Below are 18982 nucleotides of genomic sequence, written 5' to 3'. Positions count from 1 at the left end.
CACTGGGACAATGGCCGATTATACGACTTCTTCTCAGATCTTATTTTCTTAGTGTTTTTTGTACAGAGGATTTTATTCTGAAATATTTATAATTTTCTTTTGTAAGAAAAAATAATAATAAAGTAGATTTTTTTTGCTTTGCCCTTCGGCTCCGGCTCTTCATTTATTCTTTGAAACTGGTGAGAAGCATCAATTTAAAAGGGGATGTCCATTTTGAACAAGCAGTGGGCGGGTCGCTTATCTGTCTGATCATGGATCGTCCTTCTGCTGGAATCTCCCACTGGTTTAACAAAGAGGGTCCCATGGTCTGTTACCTCCATAAACCCCTTTAAGGCACTTGGTAAGAAGTTTTCCAAAAAGGAAAATCCCCTTAAAGGGGATGTACGCGAGAAATACATGGCTGCTAATATATACAGCAACTACCACCTCCATTAACATTCAGCTTCGGCTTGACTTAGTCTTTTCTGCTGCCAAGGGCTTACAAGGCAGCTGCTATGGGACGAGGGCCCAGCCTAACTTGGCTGCTTCCCTTATTTTTAAGGGGTTATTCCATGAAAAATATCCTACAGATGCTGTCTGCAGTTCACACCCGTTTCGCAACATACAGCCGTCTGAATGAGCCCTTACAGGGAGAGAGCTGCAGCAGAAAGAACAGCCCCCCCCCCCTGAGAAAGGACACACCTCGCAGTTGTGATGGGCTGAGAGCTGCAGAAAGAACATGCCCCCTGAGCTGTGATAGGGAGACACGGCTGTTGCAAAATAAACACATCCCCTATGCTGTGGCAGGGAAAGAGCTGCAGCAGAAAGGACATGCTTCCCCGAGCTGCAGCAGAAAGGACATGCTTCCCCGAGCTGCAGTAGAATGGTCACTCGGATTGTGCTGCAACAGAGAATCTAGAGAAGCAATGAATGAGAAGATCTCTGGATCCATGTGAGGTACAGGGCTTGTCATGTACAATATGTTGTCCGATTAGCATTTTATACAATAGTCATGAAATAAGCCCTTAAAGGGTAGTCAGATCCAGGGCGAAAATAACCCAAACAAATAGGGGCAAGCCTATTGGGGGGCATCCAATCACAGTGCAGATTTTATTTTTCAAGAGCACAGTAAAAAGGGAAAGCTGCACTGTGATTGGTTGGGCAACAGAGACCCATCTTACTTTACTTTTACAGTTTCAAAAATCCTATTTTCCTCAGAGGATGGTCCCTAAGATCCCACTGAAATTGACAAGTCAGGTGAGAAGGAAGAGAAGGTCCTTGGAGGATGGCCGCCCTCACTGAATATATAATGTTTATCTGATGGCGGAAAAAAATGAACGCCACATAATGTTCCCTGTTATCAGCCATTTCATGCGGAGGCTAGGCCGAATGCTTATTGTCCACTGCCCCCTGCTGGCACTATGTAGAATCACACCTCAGCCAATCAAGGCGACATTTCCTGGAGACGCTCTGTGCCAACAACCATCAGGACCCCGACGCCCGTTTCAAAGATGGCCGACACAGACCGAGAACGGTTCATTGTAGATTTTATTGACATTCCCAATAGCCTCTTTTACTCTTAAAGAAAATAAACATCTTTTAGAAAGCTCGGTACACACAGTCTTCAGTGTGAAGCAAATTTACTAAAAAGAACACTAGCTTTAACCCCTAAGCTGCCGGCGGGGCCGGCCGAGGCGCAACGTTTGCAGGCCTTTCCGGCAGCTGCGGGGTTAAACATTTACAGTCTTCATATATTATATATATGCATATGTATACACATATATATATACACACACCATAAAATGAGGCATTGTCCGTACTCTGACAGTCAAACACTTTGTATTTACAGCGGGGGGAAGGATCGTGAGGGCAGCGAAATGTGGTGGTTTAGTGGTCAGCTGACTTCTTGGAATGTGGCCCCCGTGGCCCCGCAGTTTTTTTCTTTTGCAGCCGTGTGTCGCCAATAATGTGCTCCACTCCAGAATCTTTGACAGCAAGAAGTGATAGGATGATGAAGCGGGGAGGGGGAGGGGGTGGGGGGCAGTCAAAATGGCCGATGACAGCACAAAATAAGACACGAGGACAAGGACCATGGTGGGGAGGTTGTCAGATCAGATGAGTGATGTCGTCTTAATACACATAACATACAACAGCTGGGAACAAACATTCAAAAAAATCCCTTTTGGTTGGTGGTTATCGGTCTCTTTCTTGCAGGAACCTCCATAAAACGCACAGTTCGAGGCGCAGATGGCGGTCATCTTGTCAGCTTTCTTGACAAAAGCCGTGCCCTCCTCCAATGTCTGCGTCACACCTGGAGCCGGGTATTGGAACACTACAACTTCCGCTCTCTCCTTTGATATGTGTTAGGAGCACAGGTTTGACGTCGAATAAATTCTGGTTACTGGTTTGCCCGCGACGGGCACAACCTGGAAACCGCCGTCAGCCGTATCAGTGCAAATCCTGCTTCGGCTTTATTACACCATGACACAACCGCCATCCTGGTGTACGCCTGATGTCGCCGTAGTTTTCTTGCCTTTCTTAAGTCATCAGCTGCGTGACGAGACACCTCCTTTAAGACACCTCTTATTCCTGCACTGTCTACACGTGGACATGGTAGGGCCTGAACCGACTGTAGTTACAATGGAGGCTGGCAGATTATACTCCCCTGCTTGGCGGTGTGACAGTGCTGAGGAGCGAATGAAAGATCCCGGGTGTGATGATGGTAATGTTTATTTCAAAGACGATTACACCAGGTGCCTCTGGAAGACAGCAAAGGAAAGTTAAGAGAGAGCTAAGCCTTTCATGACAACGAAATAAGCCAAAAACAATGTGTTCTTCATTACGATGGGTGGTTGCCTAGCAACATGTCCTGAAACGCCAGGTGTGACTATGGTAGAACCCCACACGGCTGTGAACACCGTAGTAGTCACGGAGGTACAACTACGCTATTGTGTTCTCGGTTTTGTTGTATACCGACATATACTGGCCCAACAGGACTCTCTTCCGACCTTCATTGGAATTTAAGGACATGCTAACCATGTATGTTGGTAGCTTTGCACACTAACCAGAGGCCTGGTCTGAACAGGGCTTTATACAGGGTAAAAATGGAAGAGCGGAAGTGAAACTTCAATAGAATAGCTAATTCCCTCCCAAAGACTAGCGCAAAACTGCCACCTGCTGGTCATGACGGGTATTCATTTAGGAGGGGGTGTAGTCAAATATGGGACAGTACTTGAAAGCTAGAAAATAATATTAATTTCAATGTGCCCCTGGCGCTATTTGGTGGCCTATAACCTTTAATTAGTAATTTAACCTCCCGACTGTAAAGTGAAATTTTGGGATTTCGGCAAATGGAAAATCCCTGTCTTTTCATGATTCAGCCAACAAAATGGTAGCCTTCTAACAAAAATGTTATGACGTGGACCTCCCTCCCTTAAAGGAGTTCTGTAGTTTTTTTTAACTAATGATCTATCCTCTGGATAGATCATCAGCATCTGATCGGCGGGGGTCCGACACCCGGGACTCCTGCCGATCAGCTGTTTGAGAAGGCAGTAGCGCCGTGGCCTTTTCGCTGTTTACCGCAGGCCCTGTGACGTCACGACTAGTATCAATGGCCTGGGCGGGGCTAAGCTCTGTTCACATGAATGGAGCTTAGCCGCGCCCAGGCCAGAGATACTAGTCGTGACGTCACTGGTCCTGCGGTAAACGGCGAGAAGGCCGCGGCGCCGCTGCCTTCTCAAACAGCTGATCGGCACGGGTCCCGGGTGTAGGACTCCCACCGATTAGATGCTGATGATCTATCCAAAGGATCAGTTTAAAAAAACTGCAGAACCCCTTTGAGCATGCGATATAAAAAGACATGAGGTCGACTGGTGAGTTCACGGGCCACGCGGGATGGTCACAGCGTAGAGGATGCTTATGGGATGGGTCTGTAGGTAACCAATTCTTGAACAGATTCTGAAATAACCCTTGAGTGACTGGATCAATCCCATGGTACCAAAATGGTGATACAAAGATTTTTTATGGCAACAATGAAGTCTGCGCCCCTTTTTACATACAATGCTGAACAAGTTTCATCTACATTAAAGGGCATCTGTCAGCAGATTTGTACCTATGAAAATGGCTGACCTGTTACATGTGCCCTTGGCAGCTGGAGAAATCTGTGTTGGTCCCATGTTCATATGTGCCCGCATTGCTGAGAAAAATTATGTTTTATTATATGCAAATGAGCCTCTAGGAGCAACAGGGGCGTTACTGTTACACCTAGAGGCTCTGCTCTCTCAGTGTAAGGCCTCCTGCACACGACCGTTGTGTGCACCCGTGGCCGTTGTGCCGTTTTCCGTTTTTTTTTTCGCGGACCCATTGACTTTCAATGGGTCCGTGGAAAAAACGGGAAATGCACCGTTTTGCAGCCGCATCCGTGATCCGTGTTTCATGGCCGTGAAAAAAATATGACCTGTCCTATTTTTTTCACGGCCAACGGTTCACGGACCCATTCAAGTCAATGGGTCCGTGAAAGAACACGGATGCACACAAGATTGGCATCCGTGTCCGTGATCCGTGGCCGTAGGTTCAATTTTATACAGACGGATCCGAAGATTCGTGAAAACTCAGAACCGACAGTATATTCTAACACAGGAGCGTTCCCATGGTGATGGGGACGCTTCTAGTTAGAATACACTACAAACTGTGTACAAGACTGCCCCCTGCTGCCTGACAGCACCCGATCTCTTACAGGGGGCCGTGATCAGCACAATTAACACCTTCAGGTGCGGCACCTGAAAGGGTTAATTGTACTATCATATTCCCCCTGTAAGAGATCAGGGCTGCCAGGCAGCAGGGGGCAGACCCCCCCCCCCCCTCCCCAGTTTGAATATCATTGATGGCCAGTGCGGCCCCCCCCCCCCCCTCTATTGTAATTATTCGTTGGTGGCACAGTGTGCGCCCCCCCTCCCTCCCTCTATTGTAATAATTCGTTGGTGGCACAGTGTGCGCCCCCCATCGGCCCCCCCCCTCCCTCTATAGCATTAACAACATTGGTGGCCAGTGTGCGGCCTCCCATCTCCCCCCCCCCCCCCCCATCATCATTGGTGGCAGCGGAGTTCCGATCGGAGTCCCAGTTTAATCGCTTGGGCTCCGATCGGTAACCATGGCAACCAGGACGCTACTACAGTCCTGGTTGCCATGGTTACATAGCAATAGTACAATAGTAGAAGATTCATACTTACCGGCTGCTGCGATGTTCGTGTCCGGCCGGGAGCTCCACCTACTGGTAAGTGACAGCCTCAGGTCTGTGCGGCGCATTGCTAAATGAACTGTCACTTACCAGTAGGAGGAGCTCCCGGCCGGACACGAACATCGCAGCTCCCAGGTAAGTATGAATCTTTTACTATTGTACTATTGCTAGTAACCCGCTGCCACCAATGATCGGGGGGGAGATGGGAGGCCGCACACTGGCCACCAATGTTGTTAATGCTATAGAGGGAGGGGGGGGGCCGATGGGGGGCGCACACTGTGCCACCAACGATTTATTACAATAGAGGGAGGAAGGGGGGGGGGGGGGGGGGGGGGGTCACACTGTGCCACCAACGAATTATTACAATAGAGGGAGGAAGGGGGGGGGGGGGCGCACTGGCCACCAATGATATTCAAACTGGGGAGGGGGTCTGCCCCCTGCTGCCTGGCAGCCCTGATCTCTTACAGGGGGATATGATAGTACAATTAACCCCTTCAGGTGCGGCACTTGACGGGTTAATTGTGCTGATCACGGCCCCCTGTAAGAGATCGGATGCTGCTAGGCAGCAGGGGGCAATCATGTACACAGTTTGTAGTATATTCTAACTAGAAGCGTCCCCATCACCATGGGAACGCCTCTGTGTTAGAATATACTGTCGGAAATGAGGTTTCACGATCTAACTCATATCCGACAGTATATTCTAACATAGGGGCGTTCCCATGGTGATGGGGACGCTTCAAGTTAAAATATACCATCGGATTGGAAAAAACTCCGATCCGATGGTATAAAAGGGACTCCAGACTTTACATTGAAAGTCAATAGGGACGGATCCGTTTGAAATGGCACCATATTGTGTCAACGTCAAACGGATCCGTCCCCATTGACTTGCATTGTAATTCAGGACGGATCCGTTTGGCTCCGCACGGCCAGGCGGACACCAAAACGACTTTTTTTTTCATGTCCGTGGATCCTCCAAAAATCAAGGAAGACCCACGGACGAAAAAACGGTCACGGATCACGGAAAAACGGGACCCGTTTTTGCGGACCGCAAAAAAATACGTTCGTGTGCAGGAGGCCTAATGGTAACACCCCCGTTGCTCCTAGAGGCTCATTTGCATATATTGAAACTTCATTTTTCTCAGCAACGTGGGCACATATGAACATGGGACCAACACGGATGTCTTCAGATGCCAAGTGCACATGTAACAGGTCAGCCAGTTGCCCTTTAAGGAGATATTCCAGTTTCAGCAAATCAAGCTAATTCATTGTATGATGAAAAGTTATGTAACTTTCCAATATGCTTTCTATATCATTCCTCATGTTTTTTCCTGAAACTGGAGTTCCCCCCCCTTTAAGTGATGAAAAATATAGCTGGTACAATACCTTATGTTTAGGACATCTTAATGAGAAGTTCTCTTCATTTAACAAGCAACCTAGAACAGAAAGCAAACCAAATATTAGTCTGCAGATCGAAAATGGATCCAATCGGTACGTTTCCTCGTAATGACGGTGACACAATCTGCAAACGGTGATACGAAAATGGTTACAAAGATAAAACCAGAAATGATCCCCTATGAATGATGCTTTACACGGTGTGAATATTTATTATCCCGGCTGTCTGACAACCTCCAGATCTGCTTGCCGTGTGATAGAAGCAAGGTCTCCGACAATATGGCTGCCAAAATGTCTGTCAGGAAATAGCTAATAAACTGCAGGAAAGGCGTCTGCCCTGCCATCAAAGGTATACTTACCAAGCGCCCACCATTCATAAGTAGGGGGGTAGGTAGCAATTGCACCCAGGCCCTGGTGTCTAAGGGGGGCCCGAAGACACCTGTGAATATACAGCACATGGTAGGTAGTGGGAGCTGTTACTTCAGAAATCTGTACAGGAAATAACTCTCTGTGTATGGAGTCCCCATCGTGGAGCCGGGGGACTAGAGAGTGGACATTTTCACTTTAAGAGGCGACGACTTCCCATTGGTCGTGTGTTCATTTTAAATTCATTTTGAAGACACAAAAATTTGGTGTTTTTTGCACTTCCTCGTCCTTCCCACAGGAAAATCGTCCAATGTATTAGCGGGGGGGGGGGGGGAAGAAATGTAATTGGGGTTTGTCCAGGGGTGGTAGAGCCAGGGAGCGGAGCCACCGGGTATACAAGCTGTACAACGCTCGTCTAATTGATTTCCTTCTCTAGGAAATTTTCCTGTTGTTTCTGGACTTGGAGAAATGTCAATGTAAGCTCCGGGATGGGGGATGTAAAACACGAGAAGTACGACTGCAAAACAGACCGTGGAAAAATAAGGAGAGACAGCGCTGCTCCCCAAATCTCCTCTCTGGGGGGACAAAGCGAGCCGGGGAAATAAGATACTTGTCTTGTTCTACAAGCTGAGATTCAGCCAAGGAGTACGGAGCGTCTGGACCCTTCCAATAACTCACTCCATACGACTTGTGCTAGTGAGGGGGTAACCTTCTTAAAGAAGCACTCCCACAAAATTTTTTAATCTCTGACCTGTTAGAAAAGTACATGATGTAAATTGTAGTGAAGGTAATTTTTCTTTACTGGTGACTGTATTTGTGAGTTATAACCTCCCTTCTGATCCTCAGCTGTGCTATGCAACCAACACTCTGAGGGCTCATGCACACGAGTGTGTGTGCCCTGTGCCCGTGTTCGCCATCTTCTTACCAGTGACTGTATTTGTGAGTTACAACCTCCCTTCTGATCCTCAGCTGTGTCATGTGACAACACAGGACGGGAAGTCAGTTACTTCTCTATTCATTCCTATGAGACTGACATTGAGGCTCCCATAGGAATAAATAGAGACACTGGCTTCCTGTCCACACATAAGATGCTGTGTCAGTTGGAGAGTCAGGGCTCATGTACACGAGTGTGCGGACCCCGTGCCCATACTGCGGACCACAAACAGCAGGTCCTGCGATATAGGGGGCACCGGCCATGTGCACTGACCCATTGACCTGAATGGGTCAGCAATTCACAAGATATGGAGTGGAGGTACTGAACGGAAGCATTACGAAGCGATTCCATGAGATTTTGGTCCGTGCCCCTGCACCACCAAAAAATAGAACATGTTCTGGGTTTTTTTGCAACGCAAAACGTACTGTTTCTTCTGGATTGCGGACACCACGGTGCTTGATGGTTCAACCGCACTACGCTTCATGTCTCACTACCACACTGCAACCACTACATGGTGGGATCGCGGTCAACCCTTATATCCATTTCCTTTATGACACATTCACGGGAAGCTGTGATATGTGGAGCTGTTTAATGGCGACTTTCATTAAAGAACAGTAGAAAATGGCAGCACCGTGAAGAGCCCATAAAACTTCTCCATAGAGTTAAGCTTCCTGGACTCCCCTGGGTGCATCCTGTGGGCATTTTCAGGTTCTGCGTGGAGTTAGACTTTATTGACCTGACAGAAGAAGACGATTCAAGGCCATTAAACAAGTGAATACACGCTACCCAGAATGCAGTGCAGTGACTCACCTGCCTCCGTTGCGCACGTGTAGTGGTAGGTCTGTGTGCATCCCTTGTGACTGCAGCCCACAGTCGCTCCTGGCTTTTGACACCTGGGACAGAGCTGTAAGTTAAGGAGTCGTTTGTCAGACAAGGTCGTTCTAGGACAAGTTTATACAGGGTCAGCGCAAAAATATAATAAGCAGAAGGTGATTCATCGCGATTCTATGTCTCTACCCAGAAGGCTTAGCTGCAAATCATCCAAAGTTTTTTTCTGTGTGGACTTGTCTGAGAAAACCGTGGAATCCTTTATTCACAGTGAAAACTACAGATGATGTCGTGTCTGTAACATAAGGGTTTTATAAAGATTCACTGTCTACATACATCCTGTACTGACTCGATATCATACTCCAGAGCTGTACTCAGTATTCTGCTGGTGGTGGAGTCACTGTCTACAAACTTTACTTATCCTGTACTCATTCTGTATTAGATTCCAGAGCTGCACTCACTATTCTGCTGGTGCAGTCACTGTGTACATACATTACATTACTTATCCTGTACTGATCCTGAGTTACATCCTGTATTATACTCCAGAGCTGCACTCACTATTCTGCTGGTGGAGTCACTGTGTACATACATTACTTATCCTGTACTGATCCTGAGTTACATCCTGTGTTATACCCCAGAGCTGCACTCACTATTCTGCTAGTGCAGTCACTGTGTACATACATTACACATTACTTTTGCTGTACTGATCACGAGTTACATCCTGTATTATACTCCAGAGCTGCACTCACTATTCTGCTGGTGGAGTCACTGTGTACATACATTACATTACTTATCCTGTACTGATCCTGAGTTAAATCCTGTATTATACTCCAGAGCTGCACTCACTATTCTGCAGGCTTCAGAGACTTCCCTGCTTGTTCACAATTAGCCCTGGTGATTTGCATTCCAGGAAGTGTGGTCTTTGCAAGAGACACCCTACAGTCACATGATTTAAGGAAAAGTAACTGCTCTTCCTTGTATATAGCAACTCAGTAAAGCTGTTTGGCTACGTTTGACAACAGCCTTGCTGACTATGTACACACTGACTCCACCAGCAGAATAGTGAGTGCAGCTCTGGAGTGTAATACAGGATGTAACTCAGGATCAGTACAGGATAAGTAATGTGTGTACACAGTGACTGCACCAGCAGAACAGTGAGTGCAGCTCTGGAGTATAATACAGGATGTAACTCAGGATCAGTACAGGATAAGTAATGTGTGTACACAGTGACTGCACCAGCAGAATAGTGAGTGCAGCTCTGGAGTATAATACAGGATGTAACTCAGGATCAGTACTGGGTAAGTAATGTAATGTATGTACACAGTGATTGCACCAGCAGAATAGTGAGTGCAGCTCTGGAATATAATCCAACAAAATAGATATAATCCAAAACACTCACCCAGCTTGTATAAAGTCCACTTTATTGAACACAAGGCACAACGCAGGGAGTAATACTCAGCAGATGCAGCCAGGCATCAGTGACTGTACCAGCAGTATAGTGAGTGCAGCTCTGGAGTATAATACAGGATGTAACTCAGGATCAGTACAGGATATGTAATGTAATGTATGTACACAATGACTGCACCAGCAGAATAGTGAGTGCAGCTCTGAAGTATAATACAGGATGTAACTTAGGGGGCATTCACATGACCGTTTCAATTTTGCTAATCACGGATCTGCAATATATGGATGTGGTCCATGTGCATCCTGCAGTTATCATGGGCCCCATTGAAAAAATGCCTATTCTTGTCTGCAGAACGAACAAGAATAGGACATAGTCTATAATATGTGGCTCGGCTGCATGGATGACATCTGTGTGTGGTCTGCATTTTTTGCGGCCCCAAAGAAACAAATGGGTCCGCGTGCAATCTGCAAAAAATTTGGATAGGACAAGGACCGAAAATACAGTCGTGAAAATGCACCCTTAGGCCTCTTGCACACGACCATATGTATTTTGCGGTCCGCAAAAAACGGATCCGCAAAAAATACAGATGACGTCCATGTGCATTCCGTATTTTGCGGAACGGAACAGCTGGCCCCTAATAGAACAGAACTACCCTTGTCCATTATGCGGACAATAATAGGACAAGTTCTATCTTTTAGCGGAACGGATATACGGAAATACGTAAACGGAATGCACACAGAGTGCATTCAATTTTTTTGGGGCGGAACCATTAAAATGAATGGTTCTGCATACGGACCGCAAATGGAAACCGCAAAAACGGAACGGAAATAAAATACGTTTGTGTGCAAGAGGCCTTAGGATCAGTCGGCTTCTTTTGTTATTTGCTTCTTTGGTCTCTCACCGGCACTGACCACATACTGTCAGTAAATCTGAGACAATCAGCGTCAGTGTGACACTCAGCACTGCCGCTGGGGAGCCGCTCTACCAGACACATGTGACAGGACAGGATACTGACAGATTAAGTCTGCTGTGCAGCTAGTGGGAAAAACGGACTTACAGGCTCGCACTGAAGCAGATTGAGTCAGACTTGCTGACAGATAAGGGCTTGTTCACATCGGATGCTGACCTCTCCTTTTCATGTAATGGCTGCACTGGTAGCACTGGGAATAAACTATTTATTGGGATGGAGTTGCCCTTTAACTAAAGGCTGAGAATGAACCGCTCTGTATGATTTCGGTCTCATCTCTGCTCTACAGATGTAGCAGTGCCTTCCAACCTCATCAAGTATGATCACAGCGCAGCAAAAAATAAAAGCTCCCTGCGTGGGCGTCTTAACCCTGTGGATTGTAGCTTTGATGCAGACGGAAAAAAATCTGGGGCACAGAATACAGATGGAGGTACAGGAGCGGAACACGAGGAGGACTATCGTATGACAGCGGGTCTTCTGCCAGCACTTCCCAAAATGTCCACATTTCTGGTGCAGAGGGGTTGCTAGGGCAAAAAACAGTACCCAAAGGTGATGGAGATCCACCAACAAAACAGAGGGGTCACAGCACTTAGTGCATGGGATGGGGGGTGGACTGATGATTTACCGACTGCCATTGTCAGTAGATATGCTAATTGTGACTGCCCCCCTCCCCCCATACTATCCCTATACACTCACTGACCACATTGTAGCCATCGGCTGTCCCTCAATGATCACGCCTCGTGGTTCCCTTTTTAATCACTAAATCTAACAGAGTCCTGCCGTCTGGAGCTCATACAGAACATTATAGAAACCCTTTTATGCAATCATTATATAAGAATCTACAACAGCGCACAATGGCTGCAGACTGACGCAGTAACCCCTCTTGGCCACTAGGTGGCGGCATTGTGTTATGGTGCAGACCAGGCTGCGACGCCACAAAATTAAAGGGGAGATGATTCTATTTTGCTTCTGCAACCTAAGTCACATGCCAGGCAGAACAAGAATTAGGTTGGGTCGGATATATTTGGTCATTTTTGCTTGTTTATAGGCGTTACAACTTGAACCGGTTATAGTCGAATCAAGCTTTATCACTGTAAGGCCTAGTTCACACTTCAGTGATTGGGTCAGCGATTTCCATCAGTGAGGCCTCGTGCACACGTCCGTTCCGTGCCTTAGGGACCGCAATTTGCTATCCCTAATGCACGGGCAACATCCGTGCGGATTCTGCAGACAGATCCAGACCCATTTAACTTGAATGGGTCTATGATCTGTCCTCCAAAAAAAAATTGATGCAGAGGCACGGAGAGAAACCCGACGGAAGTGAGCACAGCAGTCTGTGCCGCTCCTGGCTGGAGTAGTGTTTTGCCAACATATCCACCTGGTAACTATGCCAAGGCTGGCACGGCCCCCGACATGACCCCACTCCGCCCAACTCCCGAACACGGCATAAAACCGGGCGTGTGACTAAATATTGTAGGGACTTGCGACCACGTTTACAACTAAAATAGTTGCAAGTCCCTTAATAAATGATCCCCAAGTGTCTAGACCGGCTATGACTGTAACAAACCTTCAGCTGTGAGGTGCATTCCATTTCTTTTGGGAGCAGGAATACTCCCGTTCATAAATAGCAAAGAGAGATTTTGAAAATGGCAGAGAAATTGAAACCTAAAATGTATTAGAAAGCTGCAGAGCCTTTCATTTAGAGCAGGGATGCCCAACCTGCGGCTCTCCAGCTGTTGCAAAACTACAATTCCCAGCATGCCTGAACAGCCTACAGCTATCAGCCCACAACAGGGCATGGTGGGAGTTGTAGTTTTACAACAGATGGAGGGCCGCAGGTAGAGCATCCCTGATTTAGAGGATATACGTAAAAGGATTGTCCCAAAGAACGTTTCACTCTAGGACCACCGCTAATAATGAGAAGGGGGTCTGGAGTCTCTGGACTGATGGTCGCAAATATGCGCAGCCGCTCCATTTATTTCTATGGGACTGCCGGAGATAGCTAAGAGCTATGATTCTCTTCAGCAGTCCAATAGAGATGAATAGATTTGTTGTAGTGACAACTCAAATTCAGTGCCAATGTAGAATATAAGGCCTCATGCACACGAACGTATTTTCTTTCTATGTCCGTTCCGTTTTTTTCCCGACCGTATGCGGAACCATTCATTTTAGTGGGTCCGCAAAAAAAAAATGGAAGGTACTCCGTGTGCATTCCGTTTCCGTACGTCCGTTCCGCAAAAAAAAGCATGTCCTATTATTGTCCGCATAACGGACAAGGATAGTACTGTTCTATTAGGGGCCAGGTGTTCCGTTCCGCAAAATACGGAATGCACACGGACGTCATCCGTATATATTGCGGATCCGTTTTTGCGGACCGCAAAATACATACGTTTGTGTGCATGAGGCCTTAAGCTGCAAAAGTTTCCAAAAATTTATTTTATAACTTTCATGCAAAACTGACAGTGCTACTCACTCCTGAAGCTGCCATCTGTATAGCTTCATGGACACCATAAAGTTTTCCAGCCACTAGGTAAACTCCGCTGGTCCACACCGCACAAGCTTCATGGACCCAGTGCTCCTTTGTCTCTACTTCCAGTGAATGAGACTCAGAGCTTTTGGTGCAATGGTGCCTCTTGGGCTTTTCAGCGTCTGTCCCCTCTGCCTTTTTATTACAGCAGTAACAGCTGGGCAGCTTCCTGAGCAATGCACGGGTGCTAGAACGGAGACTACTGTGTTTGACTGGCTCAGTGGCTCCACTGTCCGTGCAAGACGTCCTCCCGCTCACTGCTGTGCAAAGAGGTTCTACCGTCTTGGAGGGCTTCTCTGTCGACGTGTCCTCTGGTTTGACTTTATCTTTCGGCCGGGGTTTCTTGTTAGGTAAACAGTCCATGGGGTAATATGGGCCGCAAAGATCACCCAAGTCTTTATAGTTGGCAGGGCAACGGCACAGGCAACAGAGAAGACAACCGGAGCTCACCGACTTGCAGATGAGAGGTCCCAACTGCATCCTAGAAGAAAGAGGTATCGAACCTTGGCTAGAAAATGTGACCGGAGACGAAGAGTGGACTGTACTTCTCTCCTTCAATAATCTCATTTCGTCGCCAGCAGAATTGACGATGGTACAAGTAGTAGTGAAAGCATTTTTTTTCTCCACCTGAATATATGGGGAGAAGAGTTGGACTCTGCTTTCAGCCCGGGCCGGTTTAGAGGACACATACTTCAATTTAATTTCCGGCTCTTTGGGTGTAACAAGAGGAATGTTTTGCCTCTTTGACCTTCGCTTGGTTCCAGGAGCTTGGCTGGTGGACCTGCTTCGAGGAGAACACTTACGTTGCCTCTTGGTGTAGCCATTGAAGACTGGATTCTTAGATTTTTTCCTAGTTCTGGTTTGGGACAAGACGTCCCCAGATGTCTCAGGGAGAATGGAGATCTCTTTGGCCCTCACCTGTTTGCACTCACTTGAGCGAGACTTATTGGTCAAGAGAACATTGTCCGATAGAGCTTTATTTTTAGACGTAAGAGGCACAGATGGAGAGGAACCAAGCAACTTCTTTACTGTCACTTTAGAAGTGCTCGGAGAACTTTTGGATCTACCTCTTCTAAACTTCTTTTTGGGGATAGAACTAGGCTTTTTCGAACCTAGACAGTTGGCTTGTCTCTTGGCCCTATTCCGTAAGCCAGCCTCTCCATGTAGCTTTGGAGCTCCTTTCTTCTTGTAGAAGGGTTTTCCTTTGAGAGGAGTCTTGTTGCTTGACCCATGACAATTCCCATTATGTTGTTCATTCTTCAGCTTCGAAGATTCAGTACGGCTCAGATCATGAACCATTACCTTGGTGTTGGCATCTGCCCCTAGTAAGGTGCCATCTTTATTTTCCCTTCCTTGGGCAACACTACTGCTGTTAATAGCTAAAACATGTGTTGTTCCTGCCATGGCAGCACCTTGTTTCTTTTGGTTTGGCGATGTAATTTTTTGAACTATGGCTTCCATTTTCAAACCTCTGCCCTTTCTCGGAGGCAAGACCTTTGTCTTCATTGGCCCATGATATGATGCGCGTGAGGTCACCTTCAGGCAAACATCTTGGGTTATTCGGACAGAAGGGGGACTTAGGATAACCTTACAGTTCTTCTTCGAAGTTATTGCTAACTTGACCTTCTCTTTTTTGACTGGCTTCATTTTTTTGAATAATTTGGGAGGGGCCTCTGACTTTGGCTCTTTAGTCTTTTTGCCACGTATGATCAGGTTTCGCTTTTTGGCCGGAATCGGAGAAATTAAGCTTGACTTCCTCTTCAGAGAATGCAAAGGCCGTTCTGAATTTTTTACATTTATTCCCACTGCTGTGTCTGAGAGCTTCATCCTTTTCCTGATTTTTGGTATCATCTGAAATGTATCCCCAGCAGAGCAATTGTTGGCGATTATTTTCTTTAAGTATGAACGCTTCTTCAGGACAAAGTTCATTCCCTTCTTTCCTCTTCTTCTCTTTGCTGGGAAGAGCTCCTGCTTCTTGCTTCTTGACCTTAGAATCATAGATCGCTCATCCCTCAGAATACTGAAGCCATTTTTATTTGATTTCTGAGTGCTGTCAAGAACTGTTGGCGAGTTATTTTGCAGAAGGAACACATTTTCGTCATTAGGTGCTGGTGCTATTTTCAGGGCATTTTTCCCACCTCTCCTACCAGTTTTATATGGGGCCCTCTCCTTTTCACCAAATGCTCCTTTCTTAGTCATCTTCTCTTGAAGAGGTGTCTTTATACTAGTTCCACATCCTTGAGGTTCTACCTTGGCGGTAGTGGAACGGGTGCACATCCTTGCTGGAGTGATTTTGGTCACAGATTTACTATTTAGATCTGTCAGAGTCTGGACAGGAGCACTAGACAGGAGCACAGAACTTTCAGCAATTTTGCATTGACTCCTTCGACCTCTCAGAGATTTCTTTTCAGTGACTTCTTCAGTTTTTGGAGTTGGCTGATTATTTATTGTTTCAGGTTTTTTTTCTTCTGCTTCTTGAATGGCTCCTGATTCTAGCACACTGTCTTCGATGTCTTCTTCAACTTTTTCTTTTGTGTCGTCAATGTGCGGTATTGTGGATTCAAACCAGCTTTTCACTTTCGACTCTGTTTCAACGGCAGGACCGAGCAACATGATAGAATTACATGACAAATGTGATGATGCCACCAAATTCTCCTTTTCTTCGGTGCTTGGATTTTCTAAGGACTCTGGTGTATCAATGGAAGATAATGCTTCAGAACCTCTGGCCGGTTTTGTAATAGATTCATCATAAATGAAAGATTTTCTTTCAGAGAAGTCACAGAATGAGGAATAGTCTTCTGGTTCTAGATTTGATTCTTTCTGGGAGGGAAGATCGGGTATGTCTTGGAAATCCTCTTCAGTGTAGCAGTCCCTAGTGTCTTCCAACCACTTAACATTGTCTTCTTTGCTGTCTTCTTGGTACGCCATCTCTTCAGCCCCCTCTTTATTGAACTCCTCCCCAGAGTCGTTTTCCAGGGGTGTCTCCATATCAGGAACATCAGGCTGACTATCAACTTTACTTTCCTTGCTTTGAAACAAACCTTTTTGGAGATCAGTAGAATGAAGAGTTAGCTCAATTTCTTTCCACCGAAGGCAAGACTCGGTCATGTTTTTATCTGGCCAGTCAAAGGGATCAGAATTTCTTGCGCAATTTGCCAGTGTATTTGAGTAACTGGTATAGCTAGCGCTAGATGTCACTGGTTCCACATTCTTCTCTGTGCCCAAACCTTTAGAATTTTCTGTGTTTTCTTCGACAACCTTTTCAGTAGGTGATTGAAATTCTTTTTTTTCGTAATAGTCTTCATTAAAGTTATCATGAGTTTTTTCTGGTGCACCTTTCTTCAAAGCTTCTGAAAATATCTGTACATTCTCCTGATCTGACCACGTGTTTTTGACCACTGATTCCACGCAAGTATGATTTTCTAAGTTGAATGGGGATTTTGGTGAATTATTATCCAATTCCGGAGAATCGACCCAAGCTTTTTCTGCTTTCTCATTATCAATGGCATCTTGTAGAGCAATGATTTCTGTAGACAACTCCTCTTGGGACAAAGCATTAACCAGTAAGTGTGGACACTCTCTTTCGCTGCTCACCAGTTTTGCAAAAGTCTCCAATGGGAGATTGGCGTTGATGCTCTGAAATGAATCATCAGACTTTGTAGACATGTTGTCAGGCGATGTCACAGAACATGTGGAGATGGATTCTGGCTTCATTTTGGTACTGTTGGCCCTGGCTGTGCTTCGTCCTGGACCACAATACAAGTAATTCCTCTCTAGCTGGTCATCAGAACCGCTAAGGTAGTCTGTATCTTGGACCTCGGCATGGACAGATTGTGGAGTACCAAGGGTTTCTGAAAGAGGTGTCCCCATTGGTTCAGATGAGTAAGCACTACTCTCTGAACTGCAATGATGTCCTTTCATTTGCTCAGGGGTCCTTGGAGAAGTCTTAATCGCTTTCTTCTGTGGAATTCCAGACTTGGTCATAAGAAGTTGCTGAACAGTTGTTGAGATGTTCTCTACTTGTGAAGTGAGAGCTGTAAGGCTTTGCAAACTGAGGTCAGATAGCAAGGTCTCTGGAATTTTGTCATTCTGCAAACCTTTTGTTTGAGACTCTGGACTGGAGGTGCCCGTAGGTGAAGGATTGAGGAGAGGCATGTAGTGGCTGTGATCAGAAATACCCATAGGGAATGTATTAGCGTTATGTTGTTGCTGGTTGTATTGAAAGTTCTCAATGTTTGGCATTAGTGGAGAGGGAGTGGAACTATAAGATGGGGATCTGCCCACAGAGCGGGCTGGAGAATGGCTGGCACTTGGACTGAAGGTTTGATAATACTGCTCTGGAGTTCTACTGGGAGTCTCAGGTTGACAATATGCTTGGCCTTGTTGGCTGTAATGTTGCCCATGGTACTTAGTCATGTTCTGGTAGTGCAAAGTTTCCTGTGCATGTTGGCGCTGCGTTTGCTCAAAGGAAGCCATTCTTGATGACTGGTAGCCATGCAGGGATTGCACCCGTTGGCCGGCAGTAGCCATAGCATGTTCATGTGGAGGGTTGGAAGGGGATGTGCAACTTTTGAAGGAATGAGATACTGGGCTGTTCCCTGGCACGGAAGAGTATGTGGAAGTTGGAAAATTTTGGCTGAAGTGGGATGACTGGGAAAAAGGCAGCGGGGAAGATGGGACATCATTCTGGACCTTCTGCTGTGGAAGCTTAGTGTAAGGAAGGTTTGGTTGCTGGGGGAGGTGTAGAGAGTGGGAACGGAATTGTATTTGTCCAGTTGGATCTTGATACCCCCTGTTTTCTCCAGGGGTCTTCTTTATTACGTTTTCCTCATATTTTGCCCCACTCAAAGCCTGAGATTGCCCCCAATTTTGCATCCCATCTTCTCCAGAATACTGTCCAGGATACACATTGCCCTCAGGGAAAGTAGCAAAAGAGACCCTGCCTTGAAGCTGTTGGACATTCATGTGCTTGTCACCACGGGGGTATTTCTCCCCAGTATTGTTCTCGTAACCTTGATAGGACGTCTGGGCATAGTACCCTTTGGTCATCTGTCTCTGACGCACACAGTTGAGCCCCGGGTGACTTTGATGCCTATAATTCTCCAGGCGTGAGGAATCCTGTGAAGATGGTTGGTAGTTCTGCTGGTTGCCGTGGAAACCACACCTTTCCCGAAAAGACTGCATGACTTGCTCTTGTTATCTGTAGAAAAAAATAGAACAGGAGAGATTCAGATAGGAGGCTTTCACCTGCTAGCACGCTAATCCTGCTATACCCTGTCACTGCCGACTTACCGACTCCTACTGCTCTTCAAAACTATAGGAATTCCTAAAATTCAACCCAAAGCTGC

The 18982-nt window shown here is 46.4% G+C and overlaps 1 protein-coding gene across 4 annotated transcripts in view; it reads right to left on the bottom strand.

Moving 5' to 3' along the window:
* Positions 1–1509: 1509 nt before the first annotated feature.
* The window catches only part of RAI1 (retinoic acid induced 1), a 118045-nt gene continuing 100572 nt past the window's right edge, over positions 1510–18982 (bottom strand). For all 4 annotated transcript variants that reach the window (XM_040440998.1, XM_040440999.1, XM_040441001.1 and 1 more), the window contains 4 exons: positions 13581–18834; positions 8718–8811; positions 6599–6648; positions 1510–2738 (listed from right to left, as the gene is read on the bottom strand). In XM_040440998.1, the coding sequence (XP_040296932.1) occupies positions 2724–2738; positions 6599–6648; positions 8718–8811; positions 13581–18818 (5397 nt within the window). In that variant the 5' untranslated portion in view covers positions 18819–18834 and the 3' untranslated portion in view covers positions 1510–2723. The remainder of the gene's footprint in view (positions 2739–6598; positions 6649–8717; positions 8812–13580; positions 18835–18982) is intronic.

Source organism: Bufo bufo, chromosome 7 (genome assembly GCF_905171765.1).
Source record: "Bufo bufo chromosome 7, aBufBuf1.1, whole genome shotgun sequence".
NCBI lineage: Eukaryota > Metazoa > Chordata > Amphibia > Anura > Bufonidae > Bufo > Bufo bufo.
Note: the sequence above shows the minus strand (reverse complement) of the source record. Positions and strands in the feature narration are given on the sequence as shown.